A 21024-nucleotide genomic window follows, 5' to 3' on the forward strand; every position below is an offset into this window, starting at 1 on the left:
AAGCATCTTTGTGCTCATATTACCTTTTTAAAATGATCCTTTTCTATCTACAGAGGGAGTGAGATAATGGATCATGTTTCTACACTATCTCAGAACGGACAAACCTAACACCGGCTCTGAGGGATTTTCAGATGTGATTGCGTTTTAAAGCGACCACAATAGGGGAGGAGGAGGAGGAGGGGTATTCACTTAGTCACAATCTTTATGCACATTGTTATATAAAGAACTTTATATAACATGAATGTGCCAGTGATTAAAAGAAGCTTACGGTTATATGGTGTTCTAGTAAAAAGGTGATCACGACATTATGTAAATATATTTTCAGATAAAACAATGCAAACCTGAATTGTTGAAATGTAGCGATGCAATGACAAATCAATTAACAATTACATTAATTGCCAACTTAAAAAGGAAAACACTACTCAAACTGGTTTTTAAAAATATAACCAGTTTGAGTTGTGTTTTCTTTTTTAAGAACAAAGTCAAAAATCTTATATTTTGTAGCTTCTTAAATGTGAGAATTTTCTGGTTTCTTTGCTCCCATACAGTAAACTGAATATCTTTGGGTTGTGATCAAAACAAGACATTTAAGGACGCCTTGGTCGTCATTTTCTGACAAGTTTCTTCAAAACACAACAAAAGAGCTAACTAAAGTGGTTAAAGTAAACCATGATGTATTTTATATGGTAACAAAGAGTGTAACAATATTACGAAAATAGAGCGTCTTCATAAACAGGTTTGTTTTGCGATGAACTTGATTTCTGATGCACACTCTTGAACTCGGTGAGCATTACTCACTGATTTTAGTGACAGTGCCACTATTGTGACTGTTTGTATCTGCAGACACTTGGATCCTCTGTGTGCTTGCATTCCTTGTTTCCATTGCAGCAATTCTGCATTCTTAAAATTGGAAGACTTATTGCACTTGCCCAAATTTAATTAATTGGCCTGTCAAATGTAGTTAGATCATACATTAGTTTCCTGCTTTCCAGAACCCATTTTGTTCCTCTGTGCTCTCACCATTTAACAATGTGTAAACACAGGTGCATCAGTGTAATTAAAAGTACTATTTATATATTTGGGTTAATTAAGAAGTCAAAGTCAAAGACTTAAAGGGATATTTAATTGGATGGATGGATGGCTGGCTGGCTGGCTGGATAAATAGAAATATTATTTGGTAAATGTAAATCACTTAGGCCAGTTTTAGTTGAGTCAAATTCTTAAATCTGATATTAAATGTATTTAAGTATCAATAATAAGCATTTTTCTGATTGTTGCAAACAGTGTTTTTTTTTGTTTTTTTTATCTATCAAATGTGTAATCTATAAAGTAACCAGTAACTTAAGTTATTATTTAAATGTAATGGAGTAAACAGTACAATATTTACCTCCAAAATATTGTGCAGTGGAGGTTTAAAGTAGAGTAAATCTACTTAGTTATATTCCATCACTGCAGTGTTGTAAAAGTAACCAAAAGTCACACTTTAAGCAAGGATCTCCCGTTAAAATATTATTTAGATTACAAATGTAGTCATTCATATGAAAAAAATGTCTTCAAATAATTAACGTTAAATGTACTTTAGTTCCAAAAGTTTTACCAAGTAAAAGCAGCTTTTACACGCTGTCGATCGATTATTGTATCTGATATTCAGCATTTTTCTGATTATCTGAATCACCGTTGTTTTCATCCAATTTCTGACAAATAAAGCTATTATAGATAGATAGTTAGATAGATCCACTTACAGCAACACAGACATAATGACTGGACATTTTTGAGCTATTAATTAATGATGTGCTACTGCTGATGTTTGTCACAAGACGCCCAAAATAGGGACAAAGTGGGACACATAGGCTACCACACAGAAAGTACGGGTTATAAAAGAACAAAGATGTACTGCAGTGCATGGAGTGTCATCAGATATATCTGGGAATAACTGGATTATGTCCTCGAAAGCACTTTCTCAGACACAATGGTGAGTTTCAGGGTCTTTGGCAGCTCATCCCTTTACAAACATGAATAATTTAAGTTAAGGTCCCAGAAGGAAACGAGTGCAGTGACTCAGACTGAACACTGTGTGGAGCTGCGAGTCCTGCAACTTTTAACCGGGGAGGGAAACAGATTAACAATAAAAAATCTTCTCTTACACGCCTCAGCTCTGAAATACAACCCCACATGTCAGCCAGTCTCCTCTTTCTCTCTCAGAGCACACAGCAATAAGCTTCATTTGTGCTTGTGTTTTCGTGCCTGTGTGTGCACGCTGTAAGTGTGTGTACCTAGTCGGGGAGATGGCGTGACCGGTGGATCACAGGCACAACTGGCTGAAGGCAGGAGATGGGTTCACAGACGGGGTGAGGGGACGCTGAGAAATGGGAGAGCAGCAGATGTATTTTTTCCCCTCAAACAGCAAAACATAAAAACATGTTCACAGCTTAGCCCATGCATGTCGGTGTTTGTGTGTATATATATTTAAGGTCATCCTTAATGGACTCAGAGATCAGTGAGACCATTAGAGAAGATTAATATATTGTTTTAACCCCTGCCGAGATTATCATCACAACTCATTATTCCTCCCATCTACCATCCTGCGTGGTTCACTCTGCATGTGTCTGCGGGTCCACACGTGTGTGCGCATGTGTGCACCTGTTTTCTGCCTGTGTGTTTGTGTGTCCGCTTGTGTTTTGTCTTACAAGCGTGACATCATTTCCTGTCATCAAGGCCAAAGGTTGCTAAGCAACTTCACTTCAGCCGACTGTCAGAAAAGATGCTTCACCACTGACTGGTTCATAACCTAACTCTCTCCCATCCTCTGTCATAAATGTAATGTCTATGTGTGCATGATTGCCCATGATTGTATGGACCACTGTGCATTTATGCTTGCAAACACGGCGCAGAGCGAGGCAGTGAGGAGGGGAGTGTGGAATTGTATTGTCTGATAGACTCATATGTTTCCTAGAACTAATAAAAAGGATGAGTCAGTGATGTTGCAGCATGGCAGACTCCCAGTTGCTGGTCTACAATACAGCAAAATATCTGAATATGAGCAGATTATTATCCCAGTGAAAAAGTTCTATGTGTTTTAAAGTTGTGTCCGTTTCTTTTTCCCAATATGATAAGAGTATGATTACAATTACAAGTTATACGTTTTACATTACACGCTGAAAATTACTAAGCATTTTGTAGGTAGTGCAAAATGCAGTTTTATCTTTTGTAACTATTATTATCAAATAGGCTTAATTTTCAGTCCTGTAATTTTCTATCCCTGTTCATATCTTCATTCTATATCTTTTTTTATGCTAAGCTGTCTGTCATGTATTTGTTGAGAAGCACTTTGAGCTGCATTTCTTGCATGAATATGTTGTACAAATATTATTATCATTATTATTGTTTTTAAAGTTATTGTTATTATTAGCACTAAACACAAAGTTGAGCTGAGGACAATGGTAAAATCAGTTCTGCAAACGTTCAATCACCAAACTTTGGACAGATACGGATTTTGCCCTAATGATGATGGCCCTAAATGTAGGGTTCAGTGATCGCCAAGGTTGTTACAGTGCATCTTGAGGGGACAACATGGTAATCCATCCAAAAGCTGTTGAGACATTTTACTTGAAACCACAAATGCCCACCTCATGGTGGCACTAGATGAAAAGTAAGGGGACTGTCAGGAAGATAATTTTGTTTGGGAACCACAAAAGGCCTGTACAAAATGTAATGGCAATCCATCCAAAATGTCTGATTTCAGTCTGGACAGAAACTGGTGTACTACCCTGCCAACACTGCCATCTTCAAACATCAAAATGATGGAATTTTAAACATCTCACACTCTCATATGCAGCACATTTTTACGAGTACATTTAATTAAATAAACCATAAATAATTCCTCGGAACATTAGTATTGTCGACCTGTTCTTCCTACACTTCCTGTTGTTCCCTTCCATGTACTCAGTAACTATTTATTATTTAATATGCCAGGTACTTTAAAAAGCACTTACAGTGTAATTAATTGCTCGTCTACATGCACCCTAAAAACAAATTCTAACCCATGGGTATTTTATTGCTAGCTAGTAGGACTGTGACTATACCGCTAATGGTTACGACCGTGTAAATAAACATTACAATGAAGACTGAGAGGCAGAACAACACATTTACAGTTAACAGAGACACATAATGACTGTTGTCCCTGCACTCTGAAAACTGAAACTTTAAGAATTTGACACTGACACCGCTGACCATGCCATGAATATGTACATGCTTGTGTGTGTGTGTGTGTGTGTGTGTGTTCACATGGGCGTGCTCTGTTAACCTCTTCATGCACCTCTTTGTAACAAGGTCAAGTAAAGTAGGAGGCAGGCTCAGTGTCACTCTGCTCATGTGTTCCAGCACATGTGTGCATGTGCATGTGCATGTACAGCATGTGTGTGTGTGTGTGTTTGTTTTCGTATAAGGATGTGCCCTCAGGTGGTTGTCAAGGCAATTCCAATTATTGATCAGGATTATTGATCTGTAATCGAATTCCAGCAGTGTTTGTGTGTGTGTGTGTGTGTGTGTGTGTGTGTGTGTGTGTGTGTGTGTGTGTATGTGTGCGTATGGGTGACAATGGCATGGAATAAAACACTTCCCCGTATATAATGTTATATGATGGTCACCATGGTAACACACCCAAGGGGCGCGTACCACACACTGATAATAATGTTTGGCCTAGATACCCATCCTCAACTGATAACAGAGGGAATGTCTTTCTGCCCGTGTGCCTGTGTGTGTGTGTGTGTGTTTCAGTGACTAATGTAAACCATCATTTGAACACACCACAGTGACAGAGCGGGAGTAAAAAATGCATGAAATGATCCTGTGGAGCAGAAAGAGTCTTGCATGAGTTACACGAGACAGTAAGTGTGAGAGGGATGAGACGAGCTGGAAGGAGAGGGAAAACGAACGGGAGTGGGAGTGGAAACACACAGCCAGCGAGACCCAATAACAACCGATTACTATCAAAGCGCACACACGTACACAGCAGCATCCAACAATGCTCATCAGTTTCCTTCTCGGGGAGCGTAAAATGTCAGCCACAGAGGTCTGTGTGATTGAATGTGTCCTAGAGATCTTAAACTGTGTTGTTGAGATACAGTAAATGTTTGATGTATGCTGCTGCTGTAAGAGTTATGATAGCAGCGAGGAGTCTGTCTGCTGTGGGCGTTGATTGGGTATTGCACGGTGTTTCCCTCCTCTGAGTGAGAATCTAATCTTAGCTTTTAGCCACACGAGCGGTGAATCTGTTGGTCTGTCAGTCAGAGCCGGAGCAAATGTCTGGACGGTTTGGTATGGACATCCTTAACCCCAGATGATGAATTAAATCGACCCCTGATTTCATATTTGGCACTATCAACAGATAACAAATGAGGTACAAATTAATACAAAAACCGACAAAGCCTCTAGCTTAGGTGCTCCTTGGCAAAGATGCACAAGTCTCCATCTAATCCCCTTACAAAAGTACTATTGTGGTATTGGAAAATGCTCCTGTGGTAATCATGTGGTTTGACTTTACAGTGCCACAGGTGAGGCAGATTGTGTGGTAATGTGTCACAGAACCTGGGCTACCTTATTCATATACTTACCACAGAACGTATGGTAAAGATCAACATGCCCTGATGTATAATCCTGTAGTAAATGCCCCAAAATTACATGCAAGCCTATAAATACCACAGTAGTCTACTACGGGAGCCTGTAGTGCAGTACCACAGAAATTATACTGAATTTTACAAGAGTCTAACTCTAAATAAACTAAATCATTTTAATACTTATTAAAACCGTTGCATGGAAGCACCTACATTTGTCACCTTCCTCCACTCATATAATCCATTTTTTTATTTACCACCTGTCTGCACTGTTAACGATGACCGCATTCCTTTTGCCTTAGTTGTTAATTCAGATATGTGCTCACATAGCAGGGTAGCAAGCTAAAGCCTAGCATGTTATACTGACATTATAAATATTTGTAAGTTAACATGCGTACATGCTAAAACGTACATGCTAGGATAATTTTAGCACACGGATAAGTTAATATTCTGAATTTTACAAGCTAACTGCGAGCATTATAATGCGATACAACACGTGACATGTCAGCTCAAAGCTTTGTCTAGATACAGTTGAGGCTGATGTAGTGAAGCCAGATGAGGGATGAAGCATGAAGCTATTTGTAAGATTACAATATTTGCACTTAAACTTACCAACTTAACTTTTCCACCGTGTTATATTTGCCCTAAGCTCCAGCTATCTAGCAACATGTGTGCTGACTGTGTGGATTGAGTGTGTCTAAAAGCAGAACAAGACTTCAGGTATTCTGTTATTTTTACTCCAGTCTCTTGACTTCTTGTATCTGTCTTTCAACCTGTACCTCCACTTCACAGTCGAAAATGGCCACTGCACAGAGAACAACCCCTTTGATGTTGGTAACAACATGGCTTTCCTCCAGCGCAGCAAAATGTGATTTTTTTTCTTGTCTAGTGGCAATCCAAGAATAGCAAAGTTGTCTATTTTTAATCCATCCAAATTTGTTTGCTAGCGTGTAATGAGCATTATAGCCTCTCAGAGTCACTACCGTGGGACTTTTCTGACTAATGGAGCGTAAACATCAAACAAAACACCCCCGGAAAATTATTTGGAGGCCATATGTAGACATTAAAAAGTAAGCAGGAGAGCATTTAAGACTAGTGCTCCCTGTAAGCTGTTTGCTTAGACCTACTGTAGACTGTAGTTCTAATATTAGTTCCCAAAGTGGGAACCAGGGACTGCCAGCGGGCCTCAGGGAATTGAATGGAGCCCCCAGAAAAATGAGCAGTCGCTGCGTTAAAGCACGAGGATGCTTGTTCTGCCTGTTTCACTCCAGGCCTTGTTGGTATCATCTCATGCTCATCTACTGTGAAATCCGCATGTCTTTACTTTGATTAAGGTTCATAACTAATAGGACATGTATCCTTTATCATCGGGCTATGATTTAAGGGAAGAAAAATTATGTACAATTCTGGGAAAATAATCAATAAATAAATAATTTTAGGGGATATTTAAAGGAAAAGTTCACCCAAAAAAATGAAAATTCATTAAAGTCATTAACCCCCGTGCAGTTAGTTTTTACACTCAACAAAACATTTCTCGAGCTTCAATACAAACAGCGTTGCACCATTCTCCCAAACAGCTGAAGTAGATGGAGACTTGTTTTAAAAAGAAAAAAGAAAAACCCAACATAAATTGGCTTCATAAAGCTCATAAGGAGTAAGTCCCTGGAAGCCCCGAGATCCCAGATTGATTTAAAAAGATGTTATTTACGCCACCAATGCGTGCTCAAGCTTGTGCACCCACTTCAGTGCAAACTCTTTTAAATTAGCAGCTACAGTGAATAACGTCTTCTCACATCTGTTTGGGATCTCAGGGCTTTCGGAGACCTTGATTACACCACAGGAGATCCATCCATCTGCAAGAAGATAATGACTGTATTTTCGCTTTTGGGTGAGCATATCCTTTAATATCTTTACTCCTTAACTTCACAGCGAGTAACTTTAATTCCAGGTTACAATTGAGACCCTAATAATATGAGCATCTTAAATCATACAATGTGACAGATTAAAATAAATCCTCATTGACCGAATGCCAAACTACCGATAACATGTGAATGCACCAGTAAATATAAACACGTCACACGTATATAAACTGCTAAATGAGTGTTCTTACCTTTTTCTTAAGTAGCTTTTGCTGATTAAACCTTTTCACTGTGACTGCTATGGATATACTGTTTTATAAATCACAGTATGGGCCATTAGTACTTCCATGTCCTGTGAAAAGAGACATAGCATAAGCTGATTTAAAGGTATTGTGTTGGAGCTGAGCCACACCTTTGGGTTTAGTGAATGGAAATCCCTTCTGTGTGTGACTGTGGAGCATCATCTCTCATATGACAGCAGCCTCCTCTGCCCACACACACACACACACACACACCAGGCAGAGAAAGAAAGAAAGGAAGAAAGAAAGGAAGGAAGGAAGGAAGGAAGGAAGAGGGATATTGGGATGGGGTGTACTGTGAGGAGGAGAGGAGGGGGACAAGTCACATGCTCTGACTTGCTCCATCAGTGTCAAGTTATCCTGTATTAAGAATAAAGTTCTCCAGTGAAAACTTTCAAAATAAAACTCTTATTGGATGAGACACGGTGTCATATTATTCAAATTCACTCACCATTAGCCTGTAACATGGGGCGGTTCCACAGTCGAGTGACACTGTGAGGACATAAAAATACAAGAGGCAGGGCTGATTTAGGCTAGCAGCATATTTTAAAGAAATCAAATGAAAAAAAATCCGAATAAAATGTGCTCATATACCCGACAAATCGTTGTTTTTTGGGGGGTGACAGACATTGCTGTGGTTGAGTAGCCTCCGCAGCTAATTTCTTGGTTGCCAAGGAAACAAAGTCCTGTCCTCTGCTCCTCCTAACGGTTTTGTTTCCGGCAGCCATTTTTTTTAAGAGAGACCTTTCTTATTTGTTCTTAAAAGTTACTAAATTGCTATGTTTTCTCATTAATACTAATTTGATGAAAGCTGAGATTTAGAAAAAAAAAAGGCAAGAATAGAGATGTATAACATATCATTAATTGAGGAACGTTAGCTAGAAAATCTTGGCAGTTTCTAAAACTAGCTTAAAGTGTTGCGAAAATTGTTTGCAGTATTACGTGACTTAGGTTAGCCGATGAGGTAAGCTAACAGATGTTTATCAAATTATTATGAGTATTTATCAAGGCGACAGTAGATTGTAGAGTGTAGCTTCCGGGATTGGGCTGTCTTAATGTGAAGGTAAAAGCCGAGTATCTCCGGTGCTGTCTCCGGCTGGCTTGACGCGGCTCTCCCTCTCCCCGGTGCGCCTGAACTCCGGTACCTGACACCGCAGAGCGTGTCCAGCGGCTGGGGGGGACGCAGACGCACGGGAAGCCGCTTGGTCCTATATAACTTTACTTTTCCCGGTAATTAAAACTTCTACGTCACATTCCTCTCTCATCTTTTTTTTTTTTTCTCTTTTCCATCCTCCCGACTGACGGACTGAGTTTGGATATCGGCGGGGGGGGGGAGGAGGCAGGAGGACCAGCGGGCTGCTCTCAGATGGAGCACCAGGGCTCCGGGAGCTCAGGGCGCACGGCGGACCCGGAGTGAATGACGCTAGTGGATGGACGCTGCTCCCCGGTAAGGACGGTGCACAAAGTTTTTTTGTTTTTTTATGCTGTTATGTACTTTTTCCCTGCTCTCCTGTCCCGGACACTGCGCTGGGTGAATGTCCGTGGCACAATAGAAAATGTCCAGATCCTGTGATGTCGCTTTGTTAATGGCGGTGTGTCTTCCACAAAAAGGGAATAATTAAAATGATGTGTTCAAAGGCATTTATGAAGCGCCTCAGGTACTATATAATGAGTTGGTGACCTTATCAGACTTTATGGTGTGCCTAATACATCATGTAAAACCACAAAATGTTTAGACTTTATGAGATGTTTGGTTTTATATCAATTGCAGTTTATTATAGGATTAATTAGACTGTTTTTCTTTTGAGTGCCCCGCACCACAGTCGTGCTGAGCATGCTGTAGCCTCATAGATGTCGTCGGTACATGACAGTGTTTGGCCTTCAGATTGATGTTTATCTCTGTGTGACAACACAAAGTGTGCTAGGAAAAGGTTTACATTTTTTGGAGGTTTGTTCTTTGCTCTGGATTTGTTCAGCATGAAGCTGATGTAAATTCCCCAGAGAAGGATTTTGGGCAGTTTATGCATTTGTGATGAGTGCACAGTATGAATATAAAGCTTAATGGGTTTCAGAGGTCCTATAGAGGTATGAATACGTTTTGTTCTGGTGACTGGTTCAGGTAAATTGGGATGCTTTCATTTCCACATGGTCTGGCTGTTAAGCAAGGGAGGCTCGTAATGAGTTTTTAAAAATGTTTTTGAGAGGACTCATCAGCAGGTTTTTTTAAGCGTGCAGGAGAAATGCTGCCTTGTTTTTCAATGTTTAATTGATGTCCACCCAACAGCTACTATTGAATCACAACAAAAAGCCTTAAACTGCGCGGCCCTGGACTCCTCGCACAGTCTAGGCTACGTGCCCATAATGAAAACACACAGGAGCGATGGATACTGGCAGATTCAATCTCATTATTTTCATCAAACGCACACACACTGATACACTCCTCTCTATGCTGTGAACTTGCATGCCAGCTCTCCTGTCGTCCTGTCACACTGTAGGCAGAGTATACATGCCTGTATGGACTTGTGGTTGGCCAGACTTCTACTGTCCTGATTCTTCTCAGTTTTAGCTTTTCCAAATAATCCAGCTCCTGCTCCAACTTTACAAATGAGTGGTTTTGGAATAAATTTGCCAGAATCTCGGGGGATCGATACGTATTGGAAAGAGCGCGAGGTGGTGGGGAACATTTGCTGTGTTCTCGTGACAATAAATGCTCCAACTCCCATCTTTTCCTGGCAAACTCCGCTGCATACTGCCTAATACACCAGAAAACGTGACGGAGTATAACTAAATCAAATCTGAAGCCAGGGAGTGAATCCGCTCTTATGACCACGCTCTTAATTTACACTGGGATCATCATTCAATTTGGCAGTTCCTACATGATATTCCAATGTTTCAAGAAATTCCAGTCAGTATTTGTAAGAATTAACCGCAGCCTGCTGTAGCTCGAAAATGTCGCTATGTTGCATGAGGTTTTATCTGAAATTGTAGCCCAGGGGAACACTTTACATGAATAACACTCACCATCATGAGTGGAAATGTATTGTAAATGAAAAAAGAGAAATCAAAGAAGCGACAGTATCAGTTCCCACACGCCACACTTCTCTTCATAGCATTATGATAAAGCCTTCTAAGCTATTTTCTCTCTGTATGTCCAGATTGGTTAAAGCCAGTCTGGATTAAAAACATTATCAGTAATGGCCTGTTGTCATCACTGAATTGTACAGCTGTGGGATTATAATAAAGGGGTCTAAGTGCTTCCTGTTGTCTGCACAGTCTCAGTGTTTGCACCTTTCTTACGTCTATTAGTTCATTCTGTTTGGATTTATTTAGATTTATGTTTCCTGCACGGGGCTGCCTGCTCGCTGTGAGTCTTGTTCTCTCAAAGGTCCCTCGTTGTTTCAGAGAAAAGCAGAGAAGGGTTTGGTTTTTTTTTTTCATGATGTTTTGCTAGAGGGTAAAGGGTCTCGTGGACAGGATGGCAGGCTTGACAGTCGGCGCAGTTCCGGTTGGCTTTGCGGAGCTGCAGTGCCAGGCACAAGGCAACACAGCAGAAACACACACAGTCACACAGATCCAAGCACTTGCATTCATATGTTGCCATGTCCTGAACAATCTGCCGGTGCCTGCCCTTAACACCCTCTTTTTAGGTTCAGGCTGTTCACAGCACGGCCATGACGGGCACCCAGGAGCCAGACCTGCATGAGCAGCACAGAGGAGCAACGCAGGAGGAAGGGGATGAGGAGGAAGAGGGGGAGAGGGTGCATGTGTCAGTTGAGAGAGAGGAGAGGCAGCAGGACGGGGAGGAGGATGAGGAGGAGGAGGAGGAAGAAAAGGAGGAGCTGCCGTACCCCGATCTAGCACCAGTGGTTCTTTTGGCTCTGACCCAAACCAGCCCACCCCGCTCCTGGTGTCTTCGAGCCGTCTGCCACCCATATCCTTCACCGCCGGGAGTGCAACTGAAGCACTGCAAGCGTGTGTGTGTGTCGCATGAGTGTGTTTATAGCGTGAGAGAGACACTGTCTGTTTGTGTTTGAGCTCTGTACTTTCTCAAAGCCGTTGTACCTACAAGGCTCCTCGCGCCTAGATGTTTACTTTACATTTAAACACAAGGGGGACGGGGAGGTCACTAGTGTGCATGTTCGTGTGTGTGTGTGTGTGTGTGTGTGTGTGTGGTTGGAAGACCTCAGGTATTTCCTTGGACCCATTAGCTGAAGGAAAGACGGCGAACATTTTTCCCTGATTGGAGGTTTCCATAGTGACAAGCCCTAATGAATCTCCAGGGCTACAGTCGCCTGTCAGTAGCATTGTTACCGGCCTCCATTTATATTGCAGAAGAAGTCACAAATAGTGAAAGCTCGCATCACCTCCCGAACCTCACTCTGCTTCTGCCTTCATCATCTCACCTCCCATTCCCCTCCCTGTCTCTCACTCTGTCTGAACCTCTTTTGCTGTCAGTGTGGAGGTGCGAGTGCGTGTATGTGTGTGTAGTTATCAGCGCTGTGTGTGTGCGAACGGCTATGAATACTCCGAAGCATGCATAAACGTCAGCAACACCTCAGGGATTTGTCAAGGCTTCCCAAATTGAATATTTTCCACTGCTTATGACTCTATGTGTGCGTGTGTCTGCGCGTTCCTCTGCTTGTCCGTGCGCGTGTCGTTGTGCGCTTGTCCGTGCACGTCTGCGGATATTTGCCACCGTCAGCACTCTGTGTACTCTATAAAATATAAATACATAATTGCTGAATAAATAAAATGTACACCACGAGGAAAAGAAAAAAGAAAAAAACTACAAATGCCATGAACCCAGCTCCTCTGCATCCTGCTGGGCTGTGAGCATGGTCGCACCAAGAACATTGTACGCTCACTGTGTCAGCACTAACTTGCTGGACACACTCGAGATCACACTCACACACACACACATGCGAGCATGCACACACACAAGCGAGTGAATGCCCTCACACAAACGAGGGAATCTCCCATGGAGAGGCTCTTTAGAGGAATCACCTGGTTGCTTGGCAACAGCGTAGCTCTGCCCCGACGGCCCAGTTACTTCCGATTGCTTATTTGTTTGTTTTTGTGTGTGTGTTTGCGCGTCTGTCTGTCTTCCATCCGTTTTTCGTGCCCATACAACATAGCTACTGTCCCATCTTGTTTTTTCCTGTATACTTCTATACTTCATGCCTCGAGTGTGTGTGTGTTTGTCTATGTGTTTGTCTGTGTGTGTGTGTTACTGTGAGTGATCTGCGGGGGAAGTAATGTGGGTGGACGTTGTTCGACAGGGACATTAATGTGAGCGCACTGGGAGGGGGGAGTAGTCCCCAAGAGCTGTAAGTCCCATTTTTCCTGAGGTGACCCCTCCTTGCTTTCTGCTTTTTTTTTTTGCACTCAGTACATATTACAAATTAATTTCCTATCTCCTTCCCTTCCATCCCCTCCCTCTTTGAAACACAGCCCTCCGCCTTTGTGCCATGTTTACAACACACTGTACATCTCTCCACCCTAGAGCACATCTAACAAAATTATTTGGAGCAAAAACACGATTGGCTTTTTTTTGCTATTATATAACATTCTCCTGTATTCCTTCTAAGCCACATTGATTTCTGTTACTTCCTTTTTCTTTGGGAGGAGATGTTAGATTTACTCCAAGTGTGGAACAAGGTGCCGACTTTGTGAAGCGCTGAGCTTTCCATGTGGCAGTCATTACGCTCCTTTAAAGTGTAACATATGACAAACACACTCACGAGGAAACATGCGCACACATGTCAAGAGCTGCGGGGGCAGACGCACACACACACACACACACACACACACACCACACACACACACGCGCGCGCACACACACATACAGAGGACATAACTTATTCAGCAGTGCATGAAACATTCAGAGCATTTCCTTTTGTTTAAAGATGAGAAAAGCTGTATCTGTCACTCCTATACAAGTACCTTTCTCTGCCCGCCTTTCTTCTTCTACTCTCCAATCTCTTTTTTCTTTTTCTCATCCCTCTTCACTCAGCATTAAGCCTTTGCTGTCCTGTTTATCCCTCTCTCTGTTCCTTTGCCTCCTAATTGGCTTGAGGTGTATGTGTAAGTGTAAGGGAGGATGATAGGGAGACACCGACGGATAGGAGGAGGTCTTACTCAAAGCAGGGTAAGCTGTCAGAATCATTTCAGCCAATTAACATGATTTCAGAAAGTGTTACCATGGTTACCAGCTGTCATACTCGCAGTGGGTGGAGCAAGAGGCCTTGACAACTTGACAGTAACTTAACTTGGCCCACCTTCATCTCAGTCACTCTTTTCCACTCTCTAGCAACACACACACACACACAGACACACAGACACAGACACACACTGCACATGACAGTCTCTGATCTTAACTAGGTTATGTTTAATCAAGTCTGTGTGTACGGACTCCAGAGTCCAAGTGTGTGTCCAAGCAGCAAAGAGCATCAGGGAGAGAGAGCAGGTTGCTCATTCATACGCAGTAGTTCACATTTGAGGATTCCCAGTCGGAACGCATATATTTTAGATCAATACCACTTTCTGGTCAGCTTGGGTTTATAAGTTGTAACTAATGGCATTATTATTGGTGAATAAATCATTTACCAATGCATTATAGATCAGTACTGTGGTGCTTTACTTGTTTTTTTGGCTCTTAAACGCATCAGTAAGATGCCTATTCATACAAACAGAGTAACTGCAGACTTAATGGCTTATAAGAAAGTGACAGACTTGTGATATTTAATTGCTGAATCACAAACATTTGTTACTGAATTTAAATGGGAATTACAGTATTTTCAAAACTTGGATCTATTTTAACTTGTGTGTATAAAAGTGTCAGCCGAGGGCTGCAATGGCTGCAACCTTATCCTCAGGGGCAACTCCAACCGTCAAAGTTCCACCCACAAAGGTGCATGTTGTTGGTACTTACTGACTGAGGTTGTTGTTCCAAGTGTCTGGCAACATTACGAAAACGATTCCAATGGAAAGAGACCTTTTTGTTAAATAATAAAACCCTTTTTGTAACCAGAAACACAAATCTTGTTCAAGTCTGACATCTCACAAGGTTAGTTGTTACAGTTGTTGCCTCATCTAGATTGTCAAAAGCCATTAAATATTCAGGCATGACTTTGTAAATAGATTCTTGCCAGCGGTTCCACTAGGTCAACTCCACACTCCTCTCTTTAATTCTTTCCACTGTTGTCTTCCTGGAGCAACTCATCGCTCGCGATTTCAGAGCAAGACTTCTCCTAGAGCAAGAATTATTCAGCAAAAAACTTCTCTTTCTGTAGGAATCATTTCCATAGTGTTAACAGACAGTTTCAGCTTGTAAAAACAAACACTATTAGTGGACATAACTTTGATGTTCAGAGTTGGCCCAGTGAACTATGTTGTAGCCAATGTAGCCTCGTCACAGCTGCCAGCCAAGGTGATCTACTTGGCAGACTCCAAAACTACACCAAAAGAGGTAAATACAGGGCCCAGGTTATCCAGTGTATTTGATACTGGGTCCACATCAGAAATGTAAAACAATCAGAAAGAGGAAAACATAACATAACAAGATAAATTAAAACAACAGACCATGAAGTTCATCGATAAAATCCTCATCTTCTCAAAGTAATTGGGTTTTCCCTTCATGAACTTTTTTTCCACATTAACCCAGCCTGATAGAGCTTTTAACCTTAGACGGAGAGTTATTTTTGATAATCTTTTCCAAAACACAGTAATTATCTATTCCATTAAGATATTTTGAAAGTACTGAACAAAAAGCTTTGACCAAGGGATACATGATAAGGATTTGTATTCAGAGATAGCAACAACTCTTAAATACCTGTTTCTCATGGCCGATACTGATAAGATAATTGATAATTTCAGACTTTTGTAATTTAAAAACAGGTCTAAAGCCTATTGTTTATGCCCACCTGGGGGTAAGAAAGGTTAAGCAATGTAATGTAACGAGCAAAGATGGATGGTTAAGAAAGAAAGAAAGAATTTTTCTTTCTTCTCTGAATCCTAGCGGATGTATTGTGTGCTATGCATTCTTCTACTGCTTCTTCTTCTTCTTCTTTTCCTTCTACTTCTTCTTCTTCATCTTCTTTTTCTCTGTTTTCATTGGCGCATCGTAAACCAATGATAAATGTGCATTCTGACACCCACTACCACTATTTGGCTTTGTATTGTCTTCTCTCTTCATCAGCTGTAATGTTATTGATACCAAAAAAAATGGTTGATCATATCAATGTTGATAATTTATTGGCCTGATGTACAGTATATGGAGCATTCCTACTTTGACCCTATGATGGCGCTAGAGGAAAGGTTTGGGGATCTTTTTCGGACAGGATGCAAAGTGAGACACGGAACAAGGGATGAGAGAGATGGGTGACATCAGACACATGTCCACAGCTGGAATCAATTCAAGATTGCCGCGGTTATTCAGCACGTGCCCCAACCATTCAGCCATCTGGATGACCCATAGTTGTTGATATGTTCACCAGCGTCATCGGGATACATCCTCTGGGTACCGTAGATATCTGTACCAAATTTCACAGCAATCTATCAAGTAATTGCTGAGGTATTTCAGTGTTGACCAAGTGACATCTCTGTCCATAGTGTTATTAATCTACCATACAAGCTGCGTGCCGCATACCACCCTTTAGTTAAGAAGTCTATAATCACGTTTGACAATGTTTTCTTACTTTGTAATTAGCCAGTGTGTCAGCAGTTATAAATGTAATGAAGTGATAAGTGAAGGAATATTAAAACCTCTCATCAAGTCTGCAGTAAGTTAACGTTAATAAGCTGTTAATAGTCAGGTTTTGGTCAACATTGCCAGAAAGATCAAAGGGTCTACGTGGAAAGTTGTCCTTCATGATCTTAAGAGTCAGTGATAAAATTAAGTTATTAGATATTAAGAGATTTTAACAAGTTGGCAGCCCAGTGGTTGATTGGAGAGGTCCCACATGTAGGATTTAGTGAGATCTATTAACAGAAATAGAAGTTATTATTTATAATTGTGTTGTCATTAATGTGTAATCACCTGAAAATTAGAATGAATGGATTCACCATGTTGCACTGTCATTTCTTAGGTCTCAGGTCAACCTCATTGTCACTTCCACGGTACGTTAAAAACATACAGTGGTGTGAGATATCGTTTCTCCTGCAACAGAAAAAAAATATATAAATAGTTTCAGTAAGCCCTGTCTCAATTCATCTTGTCAACAAAAACAAAACATACATTTCGTCATATTTTTTTATCCTCAAAGATGTGTTTTAAGCTCGGCTTTGTCTCGTCTTAGTCATGAAGAAAAGTCACTGCCAAACATTTTTGCTTAGTTTTCATATATATATATATATATATTTTTTTTTTACATTGCTTAAACTTGAATATTGTCTGGTGTGTTTACTGCTCTATGACAGTAAACTGAATATCTTTGGGTTTGTGGATCAAACGAGACATCTGAGGACGTTGTCTTTGGCTTTGGAAACACTGTTTTCACAATTCTCTGACATTTTACAGACCAAAAAAACCAAATCAGATAATAATCATAAGAAAATAATCCCCAGATTACTCATCATTAATTTCAGCCCTCATCACCACCAGATACTGCTTAATCATACACACTATCTCTTCAGTGGTATGTAATTGATGTAGAAAGCTGTAAGTTACAACTTCTGACCTTCTCTAAAGGGTGTGATGCGGAAAGTGGTACCGCACTTGAAAATGTAAATCCTTGACAAGCACGCATTAAGAAAAAAATATCTGGCCATATCCTACATGTGTCCAGACGGCCTGCGTGTCCCTGAGGTACGATCCTTTAAGTTAATGAACATTGCATATGAAAATGTTCCTGCAAGCCAGCTTTAGCATGCGTATGCCAGCCAAGGGTGGAGGATGATGCCAGAAAGATCAGGGTGATGTGATCTGATTTGATTTATAATGTCTGCCTGACCTTTATTACCTGTGTTGGCACTCGAGGAGAGAGAGTTCAAGCCAGGGAGAGCATGAGATGAGAATAGGAGGAGTGGGGAGGCGGTGGTGGGAGGAAGAGGAAGGAGATGAGAGGGTGAGGCAATTATGGAGAAGATAAAGCCTGGAGGCTATGCAACATTTTCAGTTGTTTATACTCTAAAGCTTGAATTGTCAGGGTCTTAACCTCTCTCCTTCCGCTGCTCAGCTATGCTTTTTTTCAACTGTGCCATTTTTCTTCACCTTATCTCTAATCGCCCTTGTTTCTTGCCCCCTCCTTTATTCCTCCTCAACCTCTCTCTGACTGTATCTGTATCCCTATCTCTCACCTATGCCTCTCCATCTCTCTGACAATGTTAATTATTAAGCGTACTTGTAGTTTATCTGTTGGCCGAGACTCAGGTTTCTGACAGAGAGACTAAAGCACTACCCAAGGGCAGTCATATGTGGAGACGGCAGAAGCGGACGGGGAGGGCGGCCAGCAAAAAGCAGTTTGGAGAGAAAAGAGCGAGTGTATGAGCACAGGAGAATATTAGAGAGGCAGAAAAAGAAATGCGAGGAATGATACGGAATGAAGATCGAAAATTATACCACACTATATAAAGGAAGAGGGAGAGACAGAGAGCAGGAGGAGCGGGCAGAGGGAAAAATAATTGGGCCAAAGAGAGGCAAAAAAGGCTGCGGAGGAAAACGAGAGATGATAGAGTGAAAGGTTGAGTGTGAGGGGAGATAAAGGAAAAGCAGTGGAGAGAGTGAAAGCAAGAGACGGAAGAGAGGACGTTCCCCCTGTGTTTCATCACTGATGTTGAATGATGGGCCAACCGTGGAAATACTCCCATCTCATCCATCACTCACACCTTGACCCTGCCCCACTCCTTGTTTAACTATGCATGTGTGTGCGGGAGTGTGTGTTTTGTGGACACACGGGGTTATTTAAGCCGCTGTAATTTACACAGATGGAGCAGGATTAAAGCGACCCTCCTCAGTATTGAGGGAATGAAGGATGCTTCAGCAGGAGTTGTGCTGAAGGACATCATTTGTGTATGTGTGTGTGTGTGAATGAGTGTGTGTGCGTGTGCGTGTGCGTGTTTGTGTGCATGTGTGTTTATGTTTGTGTGTATTAATTGTGTTCCAGTCCAGACAGGATGCAAGCGGATTGTGAAACTCAGAAGTCAGTTCCCACGGTGAGATGGGGGTTCCCATGGCAACCACAGCAAAGGGAGGACACTGGATTACCCTCTCTCTCTCTCTCTCTCTCTCTCTCTCTCTCTCTCTCTCTCTCTCTCTCTCTCTCTCTCTCTCTCTCTCTCTCTCTCTCTCTCTCTCTCTCTCTCTCTCTCTCTCTCTCTCCCTCTCTCTCCCTCGCTCTCTCTGTCTCAAGGGTGATAAAGGATTGTACTCTCATTAATTTTTCCGCCCTCTCGAGAGCAAAGTGTCCGGGCAGGGGACTCTGTGTGTGAGCGCGTGTGTGTGCTCACATGTGTCTATGTGTATGTGTCCATATGCGTGCTCCGGGCTTTGTTATGTATGCGTCCTTGGCTCTTGAATACATCCCTGTCACCCATTCAGCAGTTTTCACATGTGCATACGTTTGTGTGTGTGTGTGTGTGTTTGTTCGTATGAAGCCAACACAACACAACACAATCTTTCCTTTAACTTTCTACTTCAGACTGTTCCCCCCTTTTAAACCTCCCCGCTTCTCACTTCTGAGCCGCGCTCCGTCTTCCAGTCTGACAGCTAGCATGCAGCACAGATGCACAAACAGACACCATACGCAAGTTTACACTTAAACTGACTTCAAATGCCTCGTCGACTGTTTCATGGTGCCTGTCTCGCATTTGTAGTTGCAAATATCAAACGTCAGAATGTCCTGTCAGGAGTTGTGCTTGTAAATGAAATTTGATATATTTAAGCTTATTATCGCAAGTTTCTACTCCTATAAGAAATGTTTTTTTCGGTGAGCACATTAAGTTCTGTGCCTCCAAATTCGATTTTACAAGCTGCGGGGCACAAAATTCACTCTTGGAGCTGTGTGTGTGTGTGTGTGTGTGTGTGTGCGTGTGTGCTCAGACAGATATTTTGTAAGTTCACTCCGGTAATGTTTTGTATGCTGCAAGATAGACATGGCTGGATCTTTATATTGTTTACCAGTCACTTCCCACTGGGTTTCCTCTGGGTTGGCTGGATACAGATGGGTGACAAATGAAAGGAGAAACCTGAATAACTGAAAGTAGGCACATAATGAATGCAGATGATTCCAGACAGGGCACGAGGGGTCAGTGAATGGTGATGTGTTCGACAGTGCTCTCCACCACCATCATTAAAACACCAAATGAGGGGAATATATTTTGGAAGAATGGTGTTTATCGCTCCAGTAGATTTTCAGAGGCCCCGTGACGAGGAACTTTGCACCTGGTGTGGCAGCTTGTGGTGGCTCCACACGTATCTTGGCTTTTCTTCAAGTCCTCACCCATCATTTTATTAATCGAATCTGTACACTGAGCCCAAATTTTGGTTTCCTGCTTACCAACATCCTGACAGGTTCTAGACGTGGAAAATACTAATCGTGGCGCTTTAGAGTGACGTGCGAGCAGCGTTGCACTTGGCTCGTTGTGACTGGCTGGGAACCCCCTCATGAAATGTGCTTGTTTTGATTATTGTTTTTGAAATCAATGTTCAAACTCTCTGTGGTGTCCATCCTTAACCACGTGTCACATGGTTCGAGCGTGTTAGCATTTTGGCCATCCTGCTGAACTGTGTGACTCTAGGGATGTTCCAGCCCTGCGGCCACACCCCCTTCTTCCTGCAGGTAACGCACACACTCATACACACATACACAAACTGAAATTACAAACTAATTATGTTCAGCCGTGAGACTTTATTATCAAGGGTCTGAAAAGTTTTGCTTTAATTTTTTCCCTCTTAATCAGTTTACACTAATCCTTGGGGTGTGTGCGTGTGTGTGTGTATGTGCAGGCCATGGATGATGGGATCTTTGTGTTTTTTGCCGGGGAAATGGTGATGAAGATGGTGGCTCTTGGGGTCATAGGTCAGAACAGTTACCTTGGCGACACGTGGAACAGACTGGACTTCTTCATTGTAATAGTGGGGTGAGTGTTTGACAGACGCACACACCCGCATGCACTCTCTCACACACGCATCTGACATTAAATATGAGCCAAAAGTGTGTGTATGTGTGTGTTTTGTGTAAAGCTTAGACACTTGTTTAATGCCAGTTAAATGTCAAGCGTGTGTGTGCGCGTGCTTCGACGTGTTTGGATGGAAGT

At 41.8% G+C, this 21024-nt stretch overlaps 1 protein-coding gene and 1 long non-coding RNA gene across 3 annotated transcripts in view; one reads left to right on the forward strand and one right to left on the reverse strand.

Moving 5' to 3' along the window:
* Positions 1 to 8601, reverse strand: part of LOC115579068 (uncharacterized) — a 42702-nt gene extending 34101 nt beyond the window's left edge. The window contains exons 1-4 of the long non-coding RNA XR_003983584.1: positions 8365 to 8601; positions 8222 to 8262; positions 7723 to 7823; positions 2274 to 2359 (exon numbers count right to left, since the gene is read on the reverse strand). This is a non-coding gene — a long non-coding RNA (uncharacterized LOC115579068). The remainder of the gene's footprint in view (positions 1 to 2273; positions 2360 to 7722; positions 7824 to 8221; positions 8263 to 8364) is intronic.
* A 161-nt stretch (positions 8602 to 8762) lies between these two features.
* The window catches only part of LOC115579011 (voltage-dependent T-type calcium channel subunit alpha-1I-like), a 49033-nt gene continuing 36771 nt past the window's right edge, over positions 8763 to 21024 (forward strand). The window contains exons 1-4 of one of the 2 annotated variants that reach the window (XM_030412464.1): positions 8763 to 9217; positions 11418 to 11701; positions 20453 to 20546; positions 20714 to 20847. In XM_030412464.1, the coding sequence (XP_030268324.1) occupies positions 9188 to 9217; positions 11418 to 11701; positions 20453 to 20546; positions 20714 to 20847 (542 nt within the window). In that variant the 5' untranslated portion in view covers positions 8763 to 9187. The remainder of the gene's footprint in view (positions 9218 to 11417; positions 11702 to 20452; positions 20547 to 20713; positions 20848 to 21024) is intronic. The other variant, XM_030412458.1, reaches the window with a different exon arrangement.

Source organism: Sparus aurata, chromosome 1 (assembly GCF_900880675.1).
Source record: "Sparus aurata chromosome 1, fSpaAur1.1, whole genome shotgun sequence".
NCBI lineage: Eukaryota > Metazoa > Chordata > Actinopteri > Spariformes > Sparidae > Sparus > Sparus aurata.